The sequence below is a fragment of the Carettochelys insculpta genome, chromosome 12 (assembly GCF_033958435.1).
Source record: "Carettochelys insculpta isolate YL-2023 chromosome 12, ASM3395843v1, whole genome shotgun sequence".
Taxonomy (NCBI): Eukaryota; Metazoa; Chordata; order Testudines; family Carettochelyidae; genus Carettochelys; species Carettochelys insculpta.
In genome coordinates this window covers 10,084,536-10,107,905 of record NC_134148.1, presented here as the reverse complement: position 1 = coordinate 10,107,905, position 23,370 = coordinate 10,084,536, and the positions used below count along the sequence as shown (strand labels likewise).

The 23,370-nt window shown below is 40.0% G+C and overlaps 1 protein-coding gene across 9 annotated transcripts in view; it reads right to left on the bottom strand.

Annotated features, from left to right (window-relative positions):
• Window positions 1-23,370, bottom strand: part of HERC1 (HECT and RLD domain containing E3 ubiquitin protein ligase family member 1) — a 280,539-nt gene that overhangs the window by 95,502 nt on the left and 161,667 nt on the right. For 7 of the 9 annotated variants that reach the window (XM_075007327.1, XM_075007331.1, XM_075007333.1 and 4 more), the window contains 11 exons: window positions 19,791-20,030; window positions 19,490-19,573; window positions 18,416-18,936; window positions 13,709-14,484; window positions 11,892-12,090; window positions 7,701-7,861; window positions 5,435-5,551; window positions 5,023-5,254; window positions 3,597-3,721; window positions 3,127-3,347; window positions 607-875 (listed from right to left, as the gene is read on the bottom strand). In XM_075007327.1, coding sequence (XP_074863428.1) covers window positions 607-875; window positions 3,127-3,347; window positions 3,597-3,721; window positions 5,023-5,254; window positions 5,435-5,551; window positions 7,701-7,861; window positions 11,892-12,090; window positions 13,709-14,484; window positions 18,416-18,936; window positions 19,490-19,573; window positions 19,791-20,030 — 2,945 coding nt within the window. The remainder of the gene's footprint in view (window positions 1-606; window positions 876-3,126; window positions 3,348-3,596; window positions 3,722-5,022; window positions 5,255-5,434; window positions 5,552-7,700; window positions 7,862-11,891; window positions 12,091-13,708; window positions 14,485-18,415; window positions 18,937-19,489; window positions 19,574-19,790; window positions 20,031-23,370) is intronic. The other 2 variants (XM_075007334.1, XM_075007332.1) reach the window with 2 other exon arrangements.

The following is a 23,370-nucleotide window of genomic DNA, read 5'->3' as shown; positions in this document are numbered from 1 at the left end:
TACTCTGACTTTTTGCCTGTCACTTAAAATCTTATGCAGTCAGCAAACTTGTTTTACTGTTCATCTTCACCTTGAAGTTTGCCAGAAGTGTTTACAAAGACTGGTGAACCAACTGATGAAGTGGTGAACCAATTAATAAATTTGCACTGCTCACCTTGAGCAATGCAAGACAGTATATTCCTGAGATATATTGCTGGGAGTTGGAGAAATCTGACTGGTGCCTTTGTCTGTGTGATTCATGCTTGGCTATGGGAGCACTCACCAAATTTAGTATGGGACTCCACAAGCAGTTGTGCTGAGTGCAACAGCTTCTAGAGAGGTTTGTTGCTTGTTACCAACAAGGCATTGAGAGAGACAACCCAGCATAGACAGTTAAGGGGGCAGTCCCAGGCTGCATCCTAAGGACCGTGCCACAATTGTATTTTCCCTTTCTAAAAAAGGTGTGATCATAAAAAGATTTTTAATCTGTTACCATCAAGAATTCCGGTACATACTTTAAAGTCAGCAAAACAAACCTATAAGATGGATACGAGTAGATATTTTCAATTGCTCTTCCAAATTACATTTCTCACACCTAATAATTTCTCCCACCACTTTCTTCTGTACCTTTCTGATGTTGATGTCTTGGATTTACTTTTCAAGGCCAAATATTTCTCTCTGCAGCTGCCACACAGTAGGTAATATGGATTTCCACTTCCACATTCACCACCGAACCACCCGTCCACGTAGGAACCATTGCTACGATAGCCTTGTCGATTTGCACTACGGCCACAACCAGGATGATTTCTTTTCATGTGTTGATTGAAGCTGACAACACTGGACTCACACAATTCACAAACTACCACTTCTTCTCTGTCTTCAGACTCACAAACATGCTGTATGATATGGTTTTCATATGAAATTACTATATATAGAATGTGCATATTATAAATAAGAGTACACCAATTTTAAGTAGATTTTTCTACCTATATCTGTTAAGCATCTGTGATAATATTTGTGCTGTAGGTTTTACTTAGAAGCAGGTCAGAGGTGGATAAGTTAGTGTGCACAGGGCATACAGGGGGCTTCCTTTTTTGGTAATAGTAAGCTCTCTCATTAAAACACTCATGCTCTCTCATCTTGCACAAGCCCAGTTCAGCCCTACCTTCTTGTGTGTAATAACTAGTCCTTCAAAGCATGTGTAAATAGTTGATCTTTTAACATATGCTTTCACAAAGTACAGAAAGGATTGTTTTAAACAGGAGAAGGCATCTGTCACATTAGAACTTCTGCCTCTAAATTTTCTACAATATAGCCCTCAAACATAATTCTGCTTCAGATCACCAAAAAAATGTCTTAATGAGTTATTCACTACTCTCTCAAAATGTACCGGTTTCTAGATACAGAAGAAAGAAAAATAATCTAATTTTTCAGCTTCTACATTCATAGAGTGACAAGTCAACTCAATTGCTGCTGAAGTCATCGCATACTGTATACCCAACGTGCCTGAATTTGGATCTCACTGATCTAGCAGTTCTACCACTAGCAGGTACTACTGTCAAGCATCTTAAACAGATTTCCTAGGAACTTAAGTACACATGGCCAAATTTTCAAATTCTCCACTTGAAACTGCACATGCAAATATGAGCATATCATCTGAAAGAGCACACAAATCAGGTAATTAGATGTTTCAGCACAAAAAACACACAAGTTTTAAATGAGTGTTCTAATTTGAGAAATCAACTAACAAAGCTGCACATTCATCACCTAAGGGAAGCTGCAATTATTAAATTTACCAATCCCATTGTTATTATGGGGAACACTGAAAATACCAAAATAAAAGCAAGTATTTTTTGTGAGATCGTAATCAGGACTTTTTATCAGAAGCTACAGTAACACGAACAACAAGACAGAACACAGTCACACTAAGGCTATGTCTAGACTAGAAGGTTTTGTTGCCAAAATGGCCATTTTGCCGACAAAACCCACGAAGCATCCAGATTTCCAAGGCATTCTGTTGACAGTAAGTCAACAGAACACAGCACTTTTGTCAACAGCTGTACCACATCTGCCATGAGGAAGAATGCCTCTGTCAACAGAGATCTGTTATCAAAAAGCTGGTCTGGGTGTTGGGGGCGGGGGGGGGGGCGTCTGTTGACAGAAAGGGCTTCCGGGACACCGGGCAACCCTGTCTTTTGTGCTTCCAGTTGACCATTTTGCTGACAGAGCAGCCAGGCAGTCCAGCCACACACTATCAAGAGAGGGGATTGCTCTTTTGATCGCCTTTGGCAGTCTGGCAGCAATCTGTCGACAGAAGTTTTGTCAGAAGATATCTTCCAACAGAAGCTTCTGCCAACAAATCCCTCTAGTCTAGACATAGGCCTAAGAGAGCAAGCCTAATTTGTTTGTAAGATACACCGCTGCAAATCAGACCTAACTCCACTGACGTCAATGGAGCTAAACAGTGACAAGAGAATCAAGCCAACTACATCAACTTTTGTTAAACTTAAAGGAAGTAGAAGATTACATGACACTGTCACAACAAATTTCAGAGAGGCAGCTATGTTAGTCTGTTTCAGCTAAAGTGCCACTGTACTTCCTTTTTGTTGTCACAACAAGGCCTCTCAACACTCTTCATATGATTACATGGGGGGATAGGGTAGGATGAACTAGTGCTTCGCTATAAAGATAATAAACGATGAAAAGGAACTGAATTCCATTTCACTGGACAGTGTCTCCTATCAGTTTTGTTTGCTTGCTCTAACTGAATAATGGTTAGCAACTGTTTTATCCTTACACTGCTTTGTCTCACTTAAATTTAGCACTCTAGTTCATGCATTTTTTCCTAAAAATTGAATGCCATGATGACAATAATTTTGCCCAAGTGGCGCTTATTTCTTTTCTTAGGAAAGAAACTAATGAAACGTGTAGACGAACACAGCAAAAATCAAAGGAATAAATTAGTTATGTACAGCTCTCTTATCATTAAAGTGAAGCTACAGACAAACTGGCTTTATGACCATTATGGTTTAGCAACTCATTATATCCAAGCAGAAAGCTATTCAATGTGTTATGTTAATTTTTAAGGTATGATTTTGCAAAAAGCTGTAAGTAAGTCAAAGCAGCCCCAGCTGCAGTCACACACACCCAGGTAGGCCAATCCAATACCTCTGGGATCCACATTCCCAGAATATCATTATCACTGGCCAGGTCCTGTCCAAACATTGCTTCCATTGCTTCATCATCAAGGTCAATTTCTAACTCTTCATCCAAGTTGAAATCATACAAGGCTCCTGGATCCTGCTGTAAAGATATCCCTTCTCTCCGACTCTGATTTCTGTGAGCCTGTACAGAGCGGTATAAACCCGCTTAAATCAAAGAGAAAACAGTCTTTACTGTGTAATTAAAAAGAGAATCCATTTGCAAGCTTTTCAAAAACACTGCTACTACAATTAATGTATTTTTATGGCTTACTGTATAAAAGAAATTAAATTAAATATGTACTAAAATATGTAAAGGAAGTAAGTATAATTTTAAATCTCCATATTAGGTACTAAATATCTTCTCGCAAATTTGCCAAATGAACAAAGATACCTGAACCATTTTAGTGCACTTACCAGCACGTGCTAGCAACGTCCGAGCAGCTAAATCAAATTTATGTCTCCTTGTTACTGCTGACCGACCTCTTGAAGGGGGTCCACTTCCTGAAGCTGCATTCTCTGCATGATCCATATTATCAGCACTGAGAGAATAGTTTGAATATTCCACAGGTAAGCCAAAAACATTTTTTAAGCTATGGATTTTGTGTGTGTGGGGGGGGGGGGTCAGTCAAGGATTGGTCATTTAAAAAAAAAGAAAAAAACATGATGGGGTAGTAAATTCAGTTCTCTCCCTCCAAAAAAGGAAAGTCAAAAATGTATCTTGCCATTAGGGATATTTATATTATAACCTCCATTAACAGTGAGACGGAGTGACATACATGTTACACAAGGCAACTGATGTGTCAGTCTTTACTTAATCTGTGAGGCCTAGATATTGCAGAAGCCTCAGAAAAGTATTTAATTTTACATTCGGCACACAACTATAGCATTAACTAGGAAACAACAAAAATATCAACATCTCTCTCTCTCCTCAAGCACTCTCCCTTTCTGCCAAGAAGTAAGGATATTTGTATGGAAAAGTAATCTTTAAATGTGAGACACCTAATATTTATTCTTCAGGTGAAGTTTAGCCTCTGTGACATCATAATTATATCTAGAGCCAGTAATTGTGACACCCAGAGCGATATATCTTATCAAGATGAAGCAAGCAAAGGAGAAGCTTTGAAAACAGAATGCTGCTGTTTTCACACACACAATACTTCCTACTAATAAAAATCTGAACAGACTTTAGAAATAGGCCTAGGATTTATGACACAGGCACAACTGCTCTTACATAAAAAGGACAGACTCACTCTTGAGATAAATATCAATATAAAATAGACCACTACTTTTTCTTTTCTAAAGGAAAGAGTTTAAATCTGCCTGAGATCAAGAACGTAATGAAAGATGTTGGCTTTAATTTAGTTCCTGCTTGACACATCTCTTCATCATAAAGTTACCACTTAATTTAGCATGATCAGCACAATTTAAAGTGCTGCTGAATGGTAAGTATTAACACCATGCCTCTCCTCAGGAGTGGGCCATCACTTAAAAGGAAATGCAAGTAAGGAACGCAGTAGCATTATTAAACTTCATAAGAAACATGCTTGAGCACTACTTTAAAAATTAATAAACCAAAAAAATTCTAATGAAACTTCTTTTTTAACTGTAGTCAGACCATTAATATAATTTGGTTTAATATTCTTGGAGTCATACTTCTTTATATGAAACACAATACCATAAATGAACATATAAAAACTAATTAACCAACAACTCCACTTCTATACATATTCAGATGTACAAAGTTAATTGAAACTGGTATTTCTGGGTCATCTTCTAAACATACTGAATTGCTAAAATAGCAGCAGCAGGCTTTATACAATCAAAGAGAGCTACATTTTACCTTTCACTGAAACCTTCCTCCATTTCAGTGGAATCAGCTGAAGGGATATCGCCTGGTGATTGTAAATAGCATTGGTCACTGGATTTTCCACTGCTTCCAGAAACTATTGTCCCATGATGTGAATCTGCAGTTCCTTCTGAATGGAGCTCTTCATCATCTTCATTCCCAGGATGTTCTATCATCCACATGGCCAGCACTGTGATATTTTGAGCATCTGCTTCTCCTCTTGCACCTGAAAAGTAAGAGATCTTACCTTGTAATTTTATAGCACCGTTGACTGAAAAATTCATTTACTCATTCCATATCTAGCCATGGAATTTGAAAGTTCAGAGCTTTCAGTGTTACATTAAAAAGTGTTTCATATTAATCTGTGTTTTCAAGTGCAATAGGTATTTTTCAACAAACAGATCACCTGTGGCTTCCATAGCTTTTGCAATCTGCCTGAGAGAGAATCCCATTTCTAACAATGGCACAGCAATGGCAGGTGGAGGAGGAGAAGTTGAAAGCCGACTACTTGGGTCCGACAAAGCTATGAGAAACAAACATAACAGTTAACTGATAGTTGCATAAGTTATCAACGTGCTTTTGCCTTTTTTGGTCTTAAGCATTTCATTAGGCTTCTTCAATCATTTAGGAGCAATCCGTTATCAGTGGAGGATTAAGAATTGAAGAAAATTTGTACTATGAGAACTTTCCTTCCAATATCTTCACTAATTTACACCTCTGCATCATCCTCTTTCCATATTTAAACCAGAAAGAACCTGATAGTTTCCAAGATTATGTGAATATTTACCTGATCAATTAATATCAATTTCAATATTTTGAATTAATTTATTTCTTCACTTCCAAGTGAAACCCTACTAAGCTATCATTAGATGTATTGGACTGAGTTCAGCTTGGCTCAGCATGGTTGAGAGTATCAACAACCTTTGAGAAATTACACCAAGATATTTTGCCATAAGTAGCAGCAACAGACTAGCATAGCTGCTAAGGATATGTCAAAATCTCTTTGAGGTGTTCTATCTCCCCACCCGCAGAATATCACTGAAGATTTTTAGATCCTTGAAAAGGCCAACCTGTCTCCATGAACTATATTGTCCCATATCTTAGAGAATAATTGATTTATTCCTTACATCTCAGAAAGGTGAGGATTAATGTCTGAAACCTCTAAAGTATCAGGAGAACTTGCTGCCATTTAACCCTGGTGCTAGATGCAAAGCATGGGGGGAGGAAAGGAAAGGAAGAGGCAGGCTGTCGCTGAGCAGACAAGCTGTTAAGTAACAGTCCGAGTTGCAGAAAAGTAAACTGCAGAAAGACAACCAGAACTATGGATTAACAAAGATGTTATGAAGGAGGAAAACAAATCGCATAAGCCCATTCAGCATCATTCTGGAGGAATTTGAATACTGAACATCAGTTCTAGAGGAGAGATGTTGATTTAGTTTTCATGTTAGTCACATAAAGATATGAAGTGACATATAAAGTTGCACATTTTACTGAGCAATGTCAAAGTTAACTCTGACATCAGCAGGGAGAGGGATTTACTAAAGCAATGTAGCAAGTCTTAACAATTAGGCTTCCAATTGGCAATCATCATTCCTTAGATAAAAGGAAAAGAGTTAGAAATATGTGTTAAGTACGCTATTCAGTTTCATCTTTTCATATATTACACAAAATACAAGGTTGCCCATGTTATTAATATACAAGATTAACAGGAGATACTGTTTCAGAAATGCATAGTAATGATGGATATCAGAAAAATCAATACATTCTAGAGTTATAAGGCATATTCTAGCTTGTGATGGATCACGAAGTTTATTCTGGTAAGCAATTCTTTGAGCAAAGACGAAACAAACAACTAATATTCTAGATTTTATCACTGTAGTCAATAATACCACCTGCTCATTCTTGCACTTCTATCAATATGCAAACTATTCAGCTATTTATAAGCACCAACTTTAACTTTTTTTTCCTACCAATCATTTGCCAGGTTTTAGTAATAAGATCTCTTCCCTAAGATTTTTGTTGTGTCATGCACACTGAGTACAAGTTGAACCTCTTTTGTCAGCACTCTCTTGTCCGCCAACATCCATAGCCACGCATGGTTTTAGTTAGTTGGATGACCACTTTTCAGAGGGGTGGCCAAGTTTCCTGCGGCTCCATAAAATTTGTTTACAGCCACCAGTCCTGTCTCCAAGTGTTCTGTGCGGTTATTTAGCAATAATTTACCCCTAAATGTCTTCCAAGAACCCAGTAAGCCATGAAAGCGTTCATAACATTGTTAACAACAAGAAGTCTTGTGGCACCTTACAGACTAACAGATATTTTGGAGCATAAGCTTTCGTGGGCAAAGACCCACTTCATCAGGTTCTCCAAAACATCTGTCAGTCTATAAGATGCCACAAGACTTCTTGTTGTTCTCAAAGTTACAGACTAAAACGGCTACCTCTCTGGTACTCATAACATTATTAGACAGTGTTTATCTCCCATGATCCAGCAAATTCTCTCATTCAGCACCGATCAGGTCTGAAGGGTGCTGGACTAAAAAGGTTCAACCTGTACTATCAAAACGTAGATTTCAATGTAGTTAATGATGCGTCAAAAGTGTCAACTGAATATACTTCAGCTTATGTAACTCCTAGGTTTCCCACCAATTTTTTTGTTGCTTACAGGTATACCTGTACGATTGGCAGGTCTTGCAGTTTGGGAATCAGGAGAGGTCAGACTTTGCCTCCTTCCCACTTCATCAGAAGGAGATGTTGGTAAGGAGGATATTGGAGGAGTTTGTGCGCGTCGTGTTGGAAGCACTGTAGTGGTTGGGTAACTTGAAAACATTTGCCTTTCAAAAAAGGAAAAATATATTTAAACTACACTACAGCTCCACACTGTGGAAGTCTTGCATCATGCCTACCATCAGCTACTACTAACCTGCTTAGAGAGAGAGGGTAGATACTCCGAGGCAAATGACTATGCTACCTTGACAGAAGAACACAACATAGTTTCATATAAGGTTCAGGGGCATTATTTTGGTCACAAGTGCCCTGCAGAGACAATGCACCTACACTGTGACAGGACAGCTCAGTTCTGCTGTATACAACAGCACATAGGAGCGAGTAGAGCAGGGTATGGACTGGACTAGCAGATCCACCATCAGAAGTATTGTTCCTTCCAACTTTCCAGAACGTTTACGCAATGTTCAGCCCAGCTATGCAGACCACAGGACTTGTCTTTTAGGATCTTAATGTTCCAGAATGTGAGGCCTCCCACTGCACTGGTTCCTACAGCCTTAAAACAGCCCCTAAAAAGTCCTAACTCAAGGGCAGATCAGTGTGGAGCATCATTATCATCATCATCATCATCTAAGATGGGCTCAGCGCCTATTGGTGTCCAGTGCCTCTCTCACTATTTCCTTTCATTTTTCCCTGTCTAGTGCAGAGTGGTTTCGTTTCTGTAGACTAGCTCCACACCAATCCACTATATCATCTACCCATTCTCTGTGGGGTCTGCTTCTCCCATTCAAACCCTCCATTATGCCGAATACCAGGGTCTTGATTTTTCGTTCGTCATTCATTCTGCAAATATGCCCGAATATTTGTAACTTTCATCATATAACCTTCTGCAGTAGGTTCTCTTTTGGCTGTATCTTCCCATATAATTCATTGGTGACCTTCTGCATCCATCTTATTCTCAGGATCTTTCTATAACCCCAATATCCTTCTCTTCAAATCTTCCATTATCACCCCTGTCTCTCACGCTGCTGAATACACATTTTTAAGATGCTCAGCTTCATTCCTAAGCTAATCGCTTTGCTTTTCCTGATCTTATCCATTGCCTTCAAACTCACTCTTGCTTTTGCTATTCTAGTCACTATTTCCTTCTTACAGTCTAGAACATACATTATGTTGCTCCCCAGATACTCTAACTTCTCTACATTCTCTAGTTCAATCCCATCTACACTTATCTTCCTTCCTAATTCCTTATCTCCAAATATGATTGTTTTTGTTTTATCGCTGTTTGTAATCAGTCCATACTGCTTCCCTTTCTCACTTAGTACCTGCACCATTTTCACTAGCTTCTCCTCATCTTTCTCAATGATAACTGTATCATACGGGAACCTCAAGTTGGCAATTCTATTCCCATGCACAGATATCCCTTCTACCTCTTCCTTGATCTTGTCCATCTTTTTCCTCTAGATGCGTGGTGAGGAAGATACTCAGCGACATCGGCTCTCCTTGTCTTGTACCTCTACTCGTTCTAAACCAACCACCTGCATATTCTTACCACTGCCTCCGCATTGTCATTGATATCTTTCAACAACCATATCAGTCCGCTATCCACTCCATATGACTCCAACACCACCCAAGCCACTTTCTGATCTATACTGTCAAATGCCTTCTGAAAATCAACGAAGCAAGTGTATATGTTCTTGGCCTTTTGTCAAGCTTTCTCCTAAATCAATCTTAGTGCCAATATCTCCTGTATGGTACTTCTATCTTTCCTGAAACCCATTTGCTCGACTGCTAGATGTTCTTCTATCTGAAATCTTAGTCTCTCTGTCAGTATCATTATCAGCACTTTGCCTAGAGGACTTGTTAGGGCAATCGTTCTGTAGTTCTTGCACTCCAATGTACTTCCTTTCTTGTGGATTGTCACTAGCACAGATCTTGTCCATTCTTTGGGAGCCTTCCCTTCTTTCCATGCTATATTACACAGTCAGTGTAGTTCCTTAATCATACTTTCTCTGCCATATTTAATCCTCTCTCCCTTGATTTAATCATTTCCAGGGCTCATTGTTTAGTTGTTTCACTGCTTTTTCTACTTCCTCCTTTACAATCTCTCTCTCCATGCTAAGTGGAGAACTCTTTCAGTTCTTTGATCAGTCTGAGACACTCAAGTTTAACTGTGCTTTGTATAGATCAGTGCAATATCTCATCCATCACTGCACAATCTTCTCCTTGTTCATGAGCACCTCTTTGTTCTCATCTTTGATCTCCATCTGCTTCGGCTGCCACTTCCTATTAATATTTGTAATAATCTTATATACCTCCCTGGTCTTACCTTATATACTTCCTCATGTCCCAGGTTTGGTTTGTTGTGTTATTTTTAAGAGACTGCTGACATCTAACATTTTAATGTTAGATACCTCTCTATATCCTCACAATGCTCCTCTAGCCATTTTGCCTCATCCTTTCTGGCCACTTTCCTTACCTCGTTGTATTTCACCCTATATTGCTGTTCCACCCTCTCAGAAACATCCCTTCTGATCTTCAATGCTCTCTTCGACCAACTTCAGTGTCTCCTGTATAATCTACTCCTTATTGATCTTCTCTTCTTCTGGGACAGTCTGCTCAATTTATCTCTTCTATCGCCATGGCCATCCCTTTGACTCCCTTATCTACGTCCTTCTCTGTGGCTGAATTCCAAAACTTCTCTTCAAGCGCTGCTCTGTACCCATTCCCTATTTCTTCCTCGCCTAGCCTCACCCCATTGCTTCTATTCTTAAAGCATGTCTTACACTTTCCCTTGAATTTTAGATTGATGCTTGCAATCTTCAGATTGTGGTCTGAATCTATATCTGCTCCTTGGAAAGTTCGGCATTGTTGTACTGATGTTACCCATCTCCTTCTTACCAAAATCAAATCTATCATGTTCTTGGACTTCCCATCATTCGAAAGCCATGTCTACTTCCTACAGTCCTTTTTTTGGAATCCTGTGTTGCACGTCACCATCTCATGCTCTGTAGCAAACTCTAGTTGTTTCTTGCCTCATTTGTTTCTTTCCCCATATCCAAATCTTCCCATGACTCTCCCCCAGTCTTCTTATCTGTTCCAACCTTCACATTCCAATCTCCTCCAATAATCAACACATCTCTCTTTGGTATCTCCTCCACAGCCTTGGTCAAGTCTTTATAGAATGGCTCAATCTCTTCCTCTGTACAGTCAAACGTGGGTGCATACACCTGAATGACCGAGATGCTGAATGGTTTTGGTTCAAATCTCGCTACCATCATTCTTGCACTCACTGGTTTGTAGCCTGATAATGCTCCTCTCGCTCCTTTGCTAAGAAGGAATCCGACTCCTGACTCGTGCTTCATTTCTTTCCCTGACTAAATGACTTTGCAACCACACATCTCTCCTGATGCCATCTAATGCATCTCTGCCAGTCCAAGTATACTGCCTCAGTATCTCTCCATCTCCTTCTGAAGCAGCTCTAATTTTCCAGTCACCCACAGCATCAATATTTTGGTATTCGGTTTTTCAAAAAAAACCAAATGGAAATCCATTTGCCAGTGGATTCACAGCAGCAGAAACTCAAAACTGAATTCCATTTAATGCAAACAAGCTTTCATTCTTCGTCACAAATAGCAGGTCTACTCTGCAGGAGATTAACTGGCACTGTCATACTACCAGGTGACAACTGAGAAAGGTTCAATACATAGGCATTGAAGGGTAACTCTCCTGAACCAAATATAGATCTAGCTACAGAATTAACGAAGTTGAAATGTTAGATGTCAGCAGCCTCTTAAAAATAACATAACAAACCAAATCCAGGACATGAGGAAGTATATAAGGAAAGTATTTTAAAGAGCTTCTAGTTCTAGAACATTAAGATCTTTAGTGCACAAATGTCCTAAAACAGCTTTTCTATTTCTAAAAGTCCAGTAGCTTCTGAGGTATAGTGACAAGTATATAGCCTCTCTCTGTAGAAGGAATTCATGATGGAAAATAAAAATATCAGAAATTTGAAGAAGCCACCCAGCAGGACAAAGACACTAAAAAGTAGCATATCAAAATGACCTACTTTAGCTAACAAACAAAATCAGTCAAATGTACTTAAAAAAATAAATAAATAAAAATAAGGTGTTTTACCTAAGAAGACTAAGAGGCATGACTCCAGGTGATTCTGAAGCTGGCACTGTTTCAGTATCTGTTACTGGGGTAGTAGCAGTAGTCGTATCCTCCAGAGAGCTGCTCATGAAAGATGTAGTACTAGAAGCAGAAGGACTGGTAGTAACTGGTGTTTGGGCCTGCTGTGCTTGGTCACTTTCTTCTGCTTGTTGATCTACTTCTGCAATGGAAAAAGGTTATAGGACATTAAGATAATGCTACAGAATCTACCTAGACTTAAGTTTCATGTAATGGTTTACTTCTCTTTAACAGTCATTAATAAGGAGAAATACTGTTTTTGTAAAATACACATTCAGATTTCACAGTTTACAAAAGCCTTTCTGCCCAATATCTTGCTAAGGAAAATATGTTGGCCAAGTCACGTTATTCACATAAAGATTAAAAATAGTTCATAAACATTTTTTTTTAAGGTGAGAAGAGGAGAAAGAGTTCCTTTCTTCATTAGTTCTTATTATAAATACTATGACACAGCATTTATATTTAAATTCTCTTTTGTTTGCAAGATGAGGTTTAAGAGATTAAGATAAGTAATTGCTGGTGTAGACACAGTTATTTACAAAAATTATGTCAAACAAGCCACATAGTTTCCCCACAGCAAAAGAATGTAGACTATTAAATAAGTTTCTACATCTGAGCTAGCCAGTTGTTTACCATTTTTATTTGTTCTTTTTCAACTAAAACAAAATTAAAGAGGTTCAAAGCCTGCTATTTTGAGTAGGACAGGGTGATAAGTAGCTTCCCTGAAGCTCCGACAACATCATTCTACAGGCATACATAGATTCTAAGACGAAACGTTACACTATTTGTGCTCTCTCCTTGTCTCTTCAAAGTCAGCATATCAGCTAATTCCAAAAATTCTGCTAATTGAGAATTTAAACAACATTGCTGGACAATGTTCAACACATTTCTTTTTAGTTTACACTGACCATAAACCCATGATCAGCCACGCTAAAATCAGGTAGACCTGTGTCACAATGTATATAACGCAGAGGTCATAGCCACACGACTCCTCCCTTTCAGAAGGGGCATGGTAATGAGGGATTTTGGAAGATGCTAATGAGGTGCTGTCATGAATATGCTGCACCTCATTAGAATAATTGCAGCCACGCACAATTTGAAAGTACTGCTTTCAAAACACACACTGCCTGTTTAGCCCTGGGGAACTTCTGAAAGGACCCCTGATTTCAAAAGCCCCTTCTTCCCAAAACCAAATGGGAAGAAGGGGCTTTTGAAATCAGGGGGTCATTTTGAAAGGCCCCCAGGGCTAAATGGGCAGTGTGTGTTGCAAAAGTGGCACTTTCGAACTGTGTGTGGCTGCAATTATTCTAATGAGGTGCAGCATATTCATGACAGCACCTCATTTGCATCTTCCAAAATCCCTCATTACCATGCCCCTTCCAAAAGAAGGGCGGGACTAGTGTGGCCACAGCCAGAAGGAGAGAATGTATCTTTCAAAGGTTGAGTGTAAAAACTACAAATCTATTTTTCCTGACAGCAGTGATGTGCATTCTTCTTGCATATAGCTCTGAAAGTGTACCTTAAGTATCAGTATCTATTTTAATAAGCTCAACAAAAGGGAGAGGTGGAGAAATCACTAATATAAGTTCTAGAGAATGAGTAAGATTTGCTGCCTTCCTTAATTTTGTTCCTTGAGATTTTCACAAGTCTCAATTACTGCAGTAATATAAGCCTATATATAATCTAAATCCATATTCTAGATAATTTTAACTATAATTAACTTAGCAAATCTATATATTATCATAAATTGAAAAAGGTACCTTGTTTAATTTTGCCACCAAATTGATCTTCCAACAGCCCGTTAACCACTAACTTGTAGATCATGGCTTGTGCTCGTTCCAAATCAGCTAGTCCTAGAGCTCTCTTTATTGGTGAACGCATGACTGCCCGTTTCACCATGTGGCGCATCAGGAACTGCAACGCAGCACGCATTTCAACATCTTCATGAACAACTGGAGAACTAGCACAATCAGAATTGTGACCATTTTCTGCAAGGATTTTTGGTATCAGTAATAATTCAGCATATTTACTACAACTAAGAAGAACACTAAGTGATTTCATAGCACCAAGGTAAAGGTAGGATAACTGTACGGCTCTGATTTCTGACTGCACTACATCATGATTTCTTGGTACGTGTTCGTGATTCTTTCTTTTTCCCTCTACAGTTTGATGCTGGGGCTCCATACCTAGTGGTGTTGGTTCTAAAGAGAAGGAAGCTATTTCATTTTCTGACTTGGAACATGTAGTGATAGGTCCTTTGATATCATCAGTACTCAGGAGTGATCGCATATCTGATCCATTATCTCCATCCATTTTCTGTTCAACATCCCCTTTATCTTCATTTTCATGTCTGTGTTTTTTCTCATGTCTCTTGACACTCTGTTTTCCCAAGTCTTCATGAATACCAGTCAGATAGGTAAGGTCCATCAACACAGAGGCTGTCAGTCCACGGAATCTTGCAACATCAAAAGGCAGTGGTTCACAGGGCTCCAGATTATACAATGGAGTATCACTAGGCGACCAAAAAGTTGGGAAGCTTTAATAAAGATCAGAATGACACAGGAAGAAGCAAGTGAGGGATAGACAAGAGGAAAGTACAGGAAATAATGTAGGCAAAATAAGACAAAATATATTTACTAAAACAATTTAAATGAACTGAAAATCTAAAAATTAAATGTAAACAAGGGAAAGAAATGAGGTTATGATCAGAAAACAAGGAGATATGACACACAACGCAAAGGAAGTGAGACATGCACATATATTTCAACAATGAATGTTAATTTTCAGAAAGTTCATATAATCCATCACTTAGGTAAAGACAAATTTCTGCTACACTGTTTTAAATGTTTTAAGTAATTTATAATACTATTTCTTATAATTATCACTGAAGTTTCTGAAATCAGTTTGAGCTGAATTTTATTTCTAGCTTGTGAAGGACTGATGGGCAAAGATTTAATGATGAAAACTCCTGCACTTCTGCAATGTTGGCTTAAAGCTGCAGCCTGTGTTTTATCAGTTTCACTCTACTGTTTATTTGTTTATTGCCAAGATGCACAAAAATGATATCCATAAGCATCAATGGCAATTGAGGGATCAGTTCAATCACTGAATATTAGTGTAAGAGTTATTTTTTATCATTAAAACAAGCAGTCCTGCAAGCACGTTAAAGAGTAACAAAACTAGGTAATGAGCTTTTGTAAGATAAGACCCACTTTCTCAGACTGGAACAGATAAGACGACAGGGTTTATATGGTGGGGGGTACTGAAAGAAAGGGGGAAAAAGAGGTGTCACTAGTAGGACCAATGGAAGAAGTAAATTAAACAAGTGGGATGTGTGCCATTCCTGTGAATAACAAAGATGGGGAAGTTGATCTTAACAGAAATCTCAATTATCTTTCACATTATGAGGGCTATTACCCCATCTCTGACATTCCCAGAAATAGCACACATCCTATTTAATTTACTTCTTCCACTGGTCTTATTAATTACAGGTGACCCTTTGCCCCACCCCCATATAAACACTGGATTCTTATCTAATGCAATCTGAAAATCTGAAGCAGCAGTGAGTCTTACCCACAAAAGCTCATTACCTAATAAGTTACATTTGTCAGTCTTTAAGGTACTACAGAACTGCTTATTTTTTGTGAAGCTACAGACTAACACAGCTACCGCTCAGACTATTTTTTAATCAATGACATCCATTCCTGCATCCTAACAATGACTAGTCAGCTGAGGCATACCATGCATGTAACAGCTCCTATCCCTGGTGACAGACCCTTATTTAAAATATTGCCTAAAAAACACAAACATCCTCTCCCTCAAAAGTAGGGCAAATAGAAGAATAGATTGTTTAAATGGATTTTAAAATCGGTGCAAACTGATTCATTCAAATCTGCTTACACTTGATTTAATTTGGTAGAGTGAATTAATTGAAACTGATTCAGTTAAACTGGCGTAACTTGTGTGTAAAAACATGGCAATAGTCTGCAAACTAAGTCACAGTCACAACAGTTCTAAGGCTGTGTCTACATGGGCACAAGTCTTCAAAATAGCCATATTTCGAAGATTACTAATGAGGCGCTGAATTGAATATTCAGTGCCTCATTCGCATTAGGACACTTCTGCCTGCGGCGCTTCGAAAGCGTGCGGCTCGGCGCGGCTACACGGGTTCCTTTTTGAAAGGACCCCTCACCTTTCGAAATCCCCTTATCCTGATCACTGTGTAGCCATGCACTTTCGAAGCGCTGTGGATGGAAGCATCCTAATGCTAATGAGGCTAATAATGCTAATGCTAAATACAGCTATTTCAAAGATTTGTGCCCGTGTAGACACAGCCTAAGAGACGTAAACAGCCATAATCTACCTTAAAGAAGAATTAAACTTTTAAATATAATTATCCTAAGACAAAAAAAATCAGTGGTGATGTATTTATAAGACTGGGAATCAAACTATCAACAGAAAATACGAATATAAGGAAATCTAATTTTCTGCAAAACACATCAGTCAGTTCACATAAGGATAAATGCAGGAGGGGCTAGAAGACTCCATGAAGCTCACCACAAAGAATTTTCTTCAGATTGTTTCCCTCCATGGGAGGCACTTAATAGTCTATAAAAATGCAATAGGTGAAGTCACTCAACCTTGCAGACTCAGAGAATCTGCTGGAAATAAATTCCCAAAATGAACAGTGTGACAGTTTCCCATCAGTCTCTGTGGGTCCCTGCACTTTCCAGCGGTTCTCTGTCACGCCTCAGAGACTCACAGAGGTCACTTATCTGCCCAGGTCTTTCCAGAGGCAGGAATCTCCACTTAGCGAGCCATTCTCATCATAGGCAAATCCAGAATGGGGAGAATAAAGTCACCCCCATTGCAGGCCTTCACCTGCTCCAGTGAGGTAACCCTCTGGGGAAGGGTGGGGGGAGTCCAGACCTACCCTCTACCCTGGCGCTGGCCCAGGGGCCCTAAGAGAACAAGTAGCAGCTGGCAGGGCCTTCACACCTGCCCCAGTGTAGCAACCTCACCCTGGGCCACTTCGCCCACCACTTTCCCATGGTATCTTCTTGCTCTGCTCTGCTCCTTCTCTTGGGCATACCTTCCAATTCCTTCCCCACTGCTACAAAGCGGGGAGCTTTTTATAGGAACTCCAGGACCTCAGCTGACCATGGATGCTGATTAGACTCAGCTGTAGCTGACTCCTAAGGAGGCCCCAGCTGCCTGCTCCAACTGCACTTACTCAGGAAATAAAAAACATTAGCCCGCCAGCTGGCATATCTGCCTTCTAGCAGGGTCCTGCAGCCTAGGCAGCAGTCTGCCACAATAGTGACAGAGAGGATCAGAATTTTCCAGATCTAAAGAAGTGGCTCTGTCCCACAAACGCTCATCAGCTAATAAATTATTTTGTTAGTCTTTTAAAGTGCTTCAGGATTGCTTCCTCCTCAATTAAAAAAAAAAAGGAAGGGATAAATATAGTGTTGATTGTTTAGCAAGTCCAAGGCATACAAGTGTTTGGAGTAAATACTGCTTCACAGCGGCAATAACTGAGACACGGTTATCCACCACTAGGAGAAGGCACAACTGTCCCACCTGCTGGCCTTGAAAGCCCTATGCAGCAATTTCAATAGGCAGGAGAGGACAATATGGCAGAGCCACAATTGCCCATTTCTGATAAACCAAAACAGAATTCCCGCCACTTGCAGATGTGACTTAGCTCATTAATTACAGCAAAAATGCAAGCTAGTCAATAAAATTTGTATCCAAAAAGCTGGAATAAAAATTCAGAAAGATAGCATATTAATAACCCTATATACAGTAAACTCTTTCATATCTGGCAGCCCTGGAAATAGGAGGTTGCCGGATATTCAAATATTCTGGATAATAAAAGTGTAGACCTAGCAATGCTTAACACTAAAGAAAAACAAGATTAGATATTCAGAAACAAACAAAAATGTATGCAGAGTACTTTACTAACAACAGTTGTATTGTACACTGTAAACTTATACTGTATTTGCTGTATTTCTTTGTACTTACTTTCACTATACTGTACTTACGGAAAATGTAACTAAAATTTATTTATGGTTAAAATGCTGGTTATTTGAGAGTTCTAAACAACATAATGTTGGATGTGAAAGAGTTGTCTGTATAAACTTCAAACATGGGGATGTCCTCAAATTAGGAAATTTAGAGGCAACACTTAAATTTAAAAACGATCAAAACAGATCAATGAATTCTAGCTTTCCAAATGACAATTATATAGAAGATATGAAAGATTTTTCTCTCTCTACATTCAAAGTTAAACTGATTTGTTTTTCAAATTAAAATTATTGAAAGTTGCTTTAACACGTTGAAGCATTCAGGTTTAAGTTTAAAATTACTAGTGACTGAAACTTCATGTTTCAAATGTATGTTACTTATGAATTTAAGTGCTAAAAATTGCTAACTATTGCAAAGAATAACTGAGTTCACTTTACCTGATAGTAATTTCTGCTTCATCCCACTGGACCTTAGCAGATGTACTGCCTTCTTTGGCTACTCCAAGCAAGGTGGCATGACGCCCAGTTTGCTTGTGTACACATCGGCCTCCAACTCTAAGACCAGCATCAACTCCACCGATTACCGCAAGCACAGGCCACACCTCTACACAGAGAGTCTTGAGCTGAAGTTCTGAGAGGTCAGCAAGACCATGCCTACAATGTTTATTTTTCTCCTCTTCTTTATTATCTTTCTCCTCTCTCATGTCATTCTCATCTCGGCTTTGGACTGAGCGACTTTTCTTCAGTTTTTGACCTGCTTCTTTAAGGCACATTTTGATTTTTTGCAGCCGTTCCATCATTTTTTTATTGATGCAGTGTGTCCAATGGTCTGCACGATGAAGGATGCGGATAAGTTGGATAGTGGCTTCTGCCAGCACTGTAGCCACAGGGCTACAGATAGGGTCACCAGGAAGCAAGTCTCTTGGGGTGCCACGCATCTGCATATCACATATTTTCACCTTCATGTTAAGAAAAAAAATCAAAGTGACCCTCTTAACTTGTATTTCAAAGCTTATTCTAATTCTGTAGTCTTGTCTTCTGAATTGAAAAAAAAAATCTAACAGTTCTGTCTTTTCATGTCTCTCCTCCATGGAATGCAACACCATATTTTCTTGGTATTGAAACACACCTGCACCTTTACAAACAGACTTCAATAAGTATGTGAAATGCAAGAAATAAATAAATTCATGGGTGTCTAAAAAGGAAATGTAGGTAGTTCAAAATATTCCTAATACTGGAATTTGTTCCTGTTCTACTGACAGATATGTGGATACAAGATTCAGATTCCTGCTGGACACAAAAGATTGCAAAAGGTAGGAATTTAAGGTTTACTACATATTTTTCTGGTAGTGAAGGAGTGACCCAAAATTCATGTGGTATAATGAACAATCAGTGCAACTCTTTCCATAGATCAGCTAAAAAAGGATTCAACATTTCCATACAGTAGCACAGGAAGCAAATAATAAAGCTCATATGACCTGTCACTATTATGCAGAGATAAATTTCAGGTACCTTTTCTCCTGGATTACTGCTATAGAACATTACACAAGGGTATAATTCTGCTGCATCCACATCTTCAAAAGCTAGTTTTGGTTCCTAGTTAAAAATAAGACAAGGAATAGAAACTTTTAACATAACAAAAGGTTTCCAGAATTAAACAATTAAAAATATTTTTCTGTCTTTATAATCTATGTAAGTAATAAAACTAACTTTTTGTGGTTTTAGAATCATTTGTAACATACCAAATATTTACAGACAAAGCTATTGCAGTAAAATATTAACAGAAAAAGAAAGATAGAAAACAGTTAAATACCTCTCCATTTTTACCAAAGGAAATAGTTCTAGCTTCCATATCTAGTACACAAGTGATGAAGTCTCCTTGAGTAAAACTCGACAGAGTCAGTGTCTGTTCCCCATTATGATAGAGGTTACCACTGTAGGCTCTATACAGCCACATGTCTGAGGTAGTGCGATGGTTAAAGTCATGTACTGGCCAGCGAGACACTCCTACGCATGTGCCTTCATTGCCTCGATTTTCTTTCACAATATAGAACTAGAAGGATTAAAAAAAATACCATGGCATAATTCAACATACCAATAGAATTTTGATCATAGGAATTATATTCAAATAGTGAGCAGAATGCACCTTTAATATAAGAATTAAAGGACAGCTTTAAACAGGTTATGTGTAAGTTATGAAAATATTCGTAATTTAGTATCTAACATAATAGTTACATACAATCTTGTCTCAAATTATATTTTTCCAATGACAAGGTCAGTCTCAAATGAGTGATTTATTCTGCTCTACTGGCTGCCAGTAAAAGTGAATATTTGGACACCAATAGATGTCTCAAAAGTTTACATTAACTCTTCCAAACAAATCAAATACCGGAGCACTTTCAATTTAAAAGTGAACATTTACACGTTAATATGCAAGATATATAGTCAGCAAAATAAATTAGTTTCATTCACATTTAAATTGAATGATTTACCCAGAAAAGTGCCACAGTGCTACAGATAACAGCCACTATCCTCGAGAGAATGAAGAAATAAAACAAAAACTCTAACTCGACATGCAACTAGGTTTGTAACATGATGATTTATTAGAGAATAAACTTGTCTAAGAAATGTCATTTACCCATTAGAAAAAGTATGTATTCTCTGAGTGGAGAAATTCAGATCAACCTACATTGGTGTCTAATACTCCCTTCAGATGGCAGCGCAGCCTTACGTGTCAAAACCAGGCTAATATAAATGCACTGTGTGGCTCTGATGTACTTAGAACATCTACTGAAAGTGTGTTGGCATGCCCATGTGGTAAGTTTTTCATAACTGACTCAGGAAAAGTTTTGCTTCCTTACCCAGAAGCTGGCAGAGCTTCTTCTGACATGAGCCTTGTCCAAGGTGAGACAGTGCTACAATCATCATCTTTGGCTAACACATTTTGGCCTTCTCCCTTTTTATATTTCCATTCAAAATTTATGAGAAAAGTATTCAGTTTTTTTTACACTTCTTGTATTTATATTAGGAGTTTATGCTCATCCACAATTAAGAAAAAGGAGTTCTGTCAGCCTGGTTGAAGAGGACAAACTATATAAAAACAAATAACCACCCTGCATCTTGAAACGGGAGATTGGCTGGCTGGCCAGCTGGCAAGAAGAAGAGAGTAATTCTTGATGGCTTGGGAATTGGAGGGAAGACGAACTGCTGGAAAGGAGGCCCAGCATGGTGGATGACATCACCCAGAGATAAGGGGTTTGAAAAGGTCAAGGAGTAAATATATGAGGTTACTGAAAAAGGCTCAGTAGGAAGACTGCACAGAGACAGGATTCAGAACTGGGATTTTGGTCCAACTGCCATATTAACCAAGTTAACACAGCCATTAACCAGGCACAGAGCGAAAGGGGCAGATTCCAATATGTGATTGCTTACACTGAACAGGACTCTACTGTGTGTGTAGTTCCACTGATTTCAAAAAGCACTATTTGCAGACTAACGTAGTGCTAATTATGAGCAAAGCTACTCTGGCACAATGTGTATAAAGAAATGTGTCATTGAAATATTCTGGTACCAAATGAGTCCCTTCCGAGAGTCTTGAGATGAATCTTAGACTAAGATGAGAGAAAGTCAATCGTCTGCAGGTGTAACAAGCTGTAAAAATGGAAGAAGTCAGAGGGGCTGCGTCTACACTATAAAGTTCTTTTGAAAAAAGGGGGCTCTTCACGCAAAAAACATTCTTTCGAAAGTGAATTGAAAGAACGTGGTGCTCCTTTCAAAATCATTCTTCTTGTTCCCTTTCAGGAAGAGCACCCCCTTTCGAAAGCTTTTTTCAAAAGAAAGTGTGTGTAGATGCTCGGCAGGGCTCTTCTTTCGAAAGAACAGTCTTCATTTTTGATCCCATGCCCTTTCTTTCAGAAGGCGGGTGGGGGAGGGGGGCTGTGTGGACACACTCTTGCAAAAGAGATCTTCTGGAAAAGCTTCTTTCAAAAGATCTCTGTAGAGTAGATGTAGCCAGGATCTTCATCGGAAGAAAGGACTTTGGGGAACTGAGCTTGGAGACAGCAAGTTACAGACTACCTAGTTGACAACTTCTATTGTTGAAGGAATTTGGCAGAAAAATTAAATAAAAATCTGATGAACTCCACATACTGTACACACACACATGGGGAGTGGGGGGTTTGGATACCAGGATGCTATTAACATCGTCTTGTGTGTTCTCACTATTACTAGACAGCAAATGAAACGTAGCTCTTGTGGAGGAGAAAATTTCAAAAGGTTAGTAATAATTAAGCATATAAGACAAAACTACAAGGATGAATTTTAGACTATTTGGGAACTTGATCCTGGAAACAGATCTTTGAAATGCAAGGTTAAATTAGGTTCATATAAGCCGCGTCTACACGTGCACGCTACTTCGAAGTAGCAGCACTAACTTCGAAATAGCGCCCGTCGCGGCTACACGCGTTGGGCGCTATTTCGAAGTTAACTTCGACTTTAGGCGGCGAGACATCGAAGTCACTAACCTCATGAGGGGATCGGAATAGCGCCCTACTTCGATGTTCAACATCGAAGTAGGGCAAGTGTAGACGATCCGCGTCCTGCAACGTCGAAATTGCTGGGTCCTCCATGGCGGCCATCAGCTGGGGGGTTGAGAGACGCTCTCTCCAGCCCCTCAGCTCACTGGTGGCCGCGTGGAGCGGCCCCTCAAAGGTCCCCTCCCCCTCCCTTCCTGTGCAGGAAGCTGAGGGAACGTGCAGGCTGCAGCCTGCACACGCGGCCAGCCTGCACCACCCTCAGCCCCCCACACAGCTGCAATGGCTGGCCGGCAGCACCCCCAGCGCCCCCAGGGGACCACCCCCCCAAGGGGAGCCAGGGCACCCAGGCTGGCAAGCGGCAGCGGGGCCCCTCCTGGATAGAGGCCGAGCTGCGGGACCTGCTGGGGCTCTGGAGCGAGGAGGAGGTGCTCCAGGTAATGGGGAGCAAGAGGCGGAACGCGGATGCGTTCGCTCGGCTGGCTGACGGCCTGGCTGCCCAGGGTCACCCTGCCCGCACTCCTGACCACGTCAGGAGTAAGGTCAAGGAGCTGCGGCAGGGTTACTCCCGGGCCCGGGATGCGGCCAGCCGATATGGGGCCGCCCCCGTCACTTGCCCCTTTTACAGGGAGCTCAGGGATATCCTGGGCCCCCGGCACACCTCCTCCCCTCCGGCCACCCTTGACACCTCGGCCGACGAGCCCCAGCAGGCCCTGCAGACGGAGTCCGCCCCGGAGGCAAGCCCCGCACCCCGGGGGCCCCCCCCGGGACATCGCGGCAGGAGGAGGAGAAGGAGGAGGAGGGGGGCTCCTCCTCCGCAGAATCCGGGCTGCAGATCCTCCTCCTGCCATCCCGGAGCAG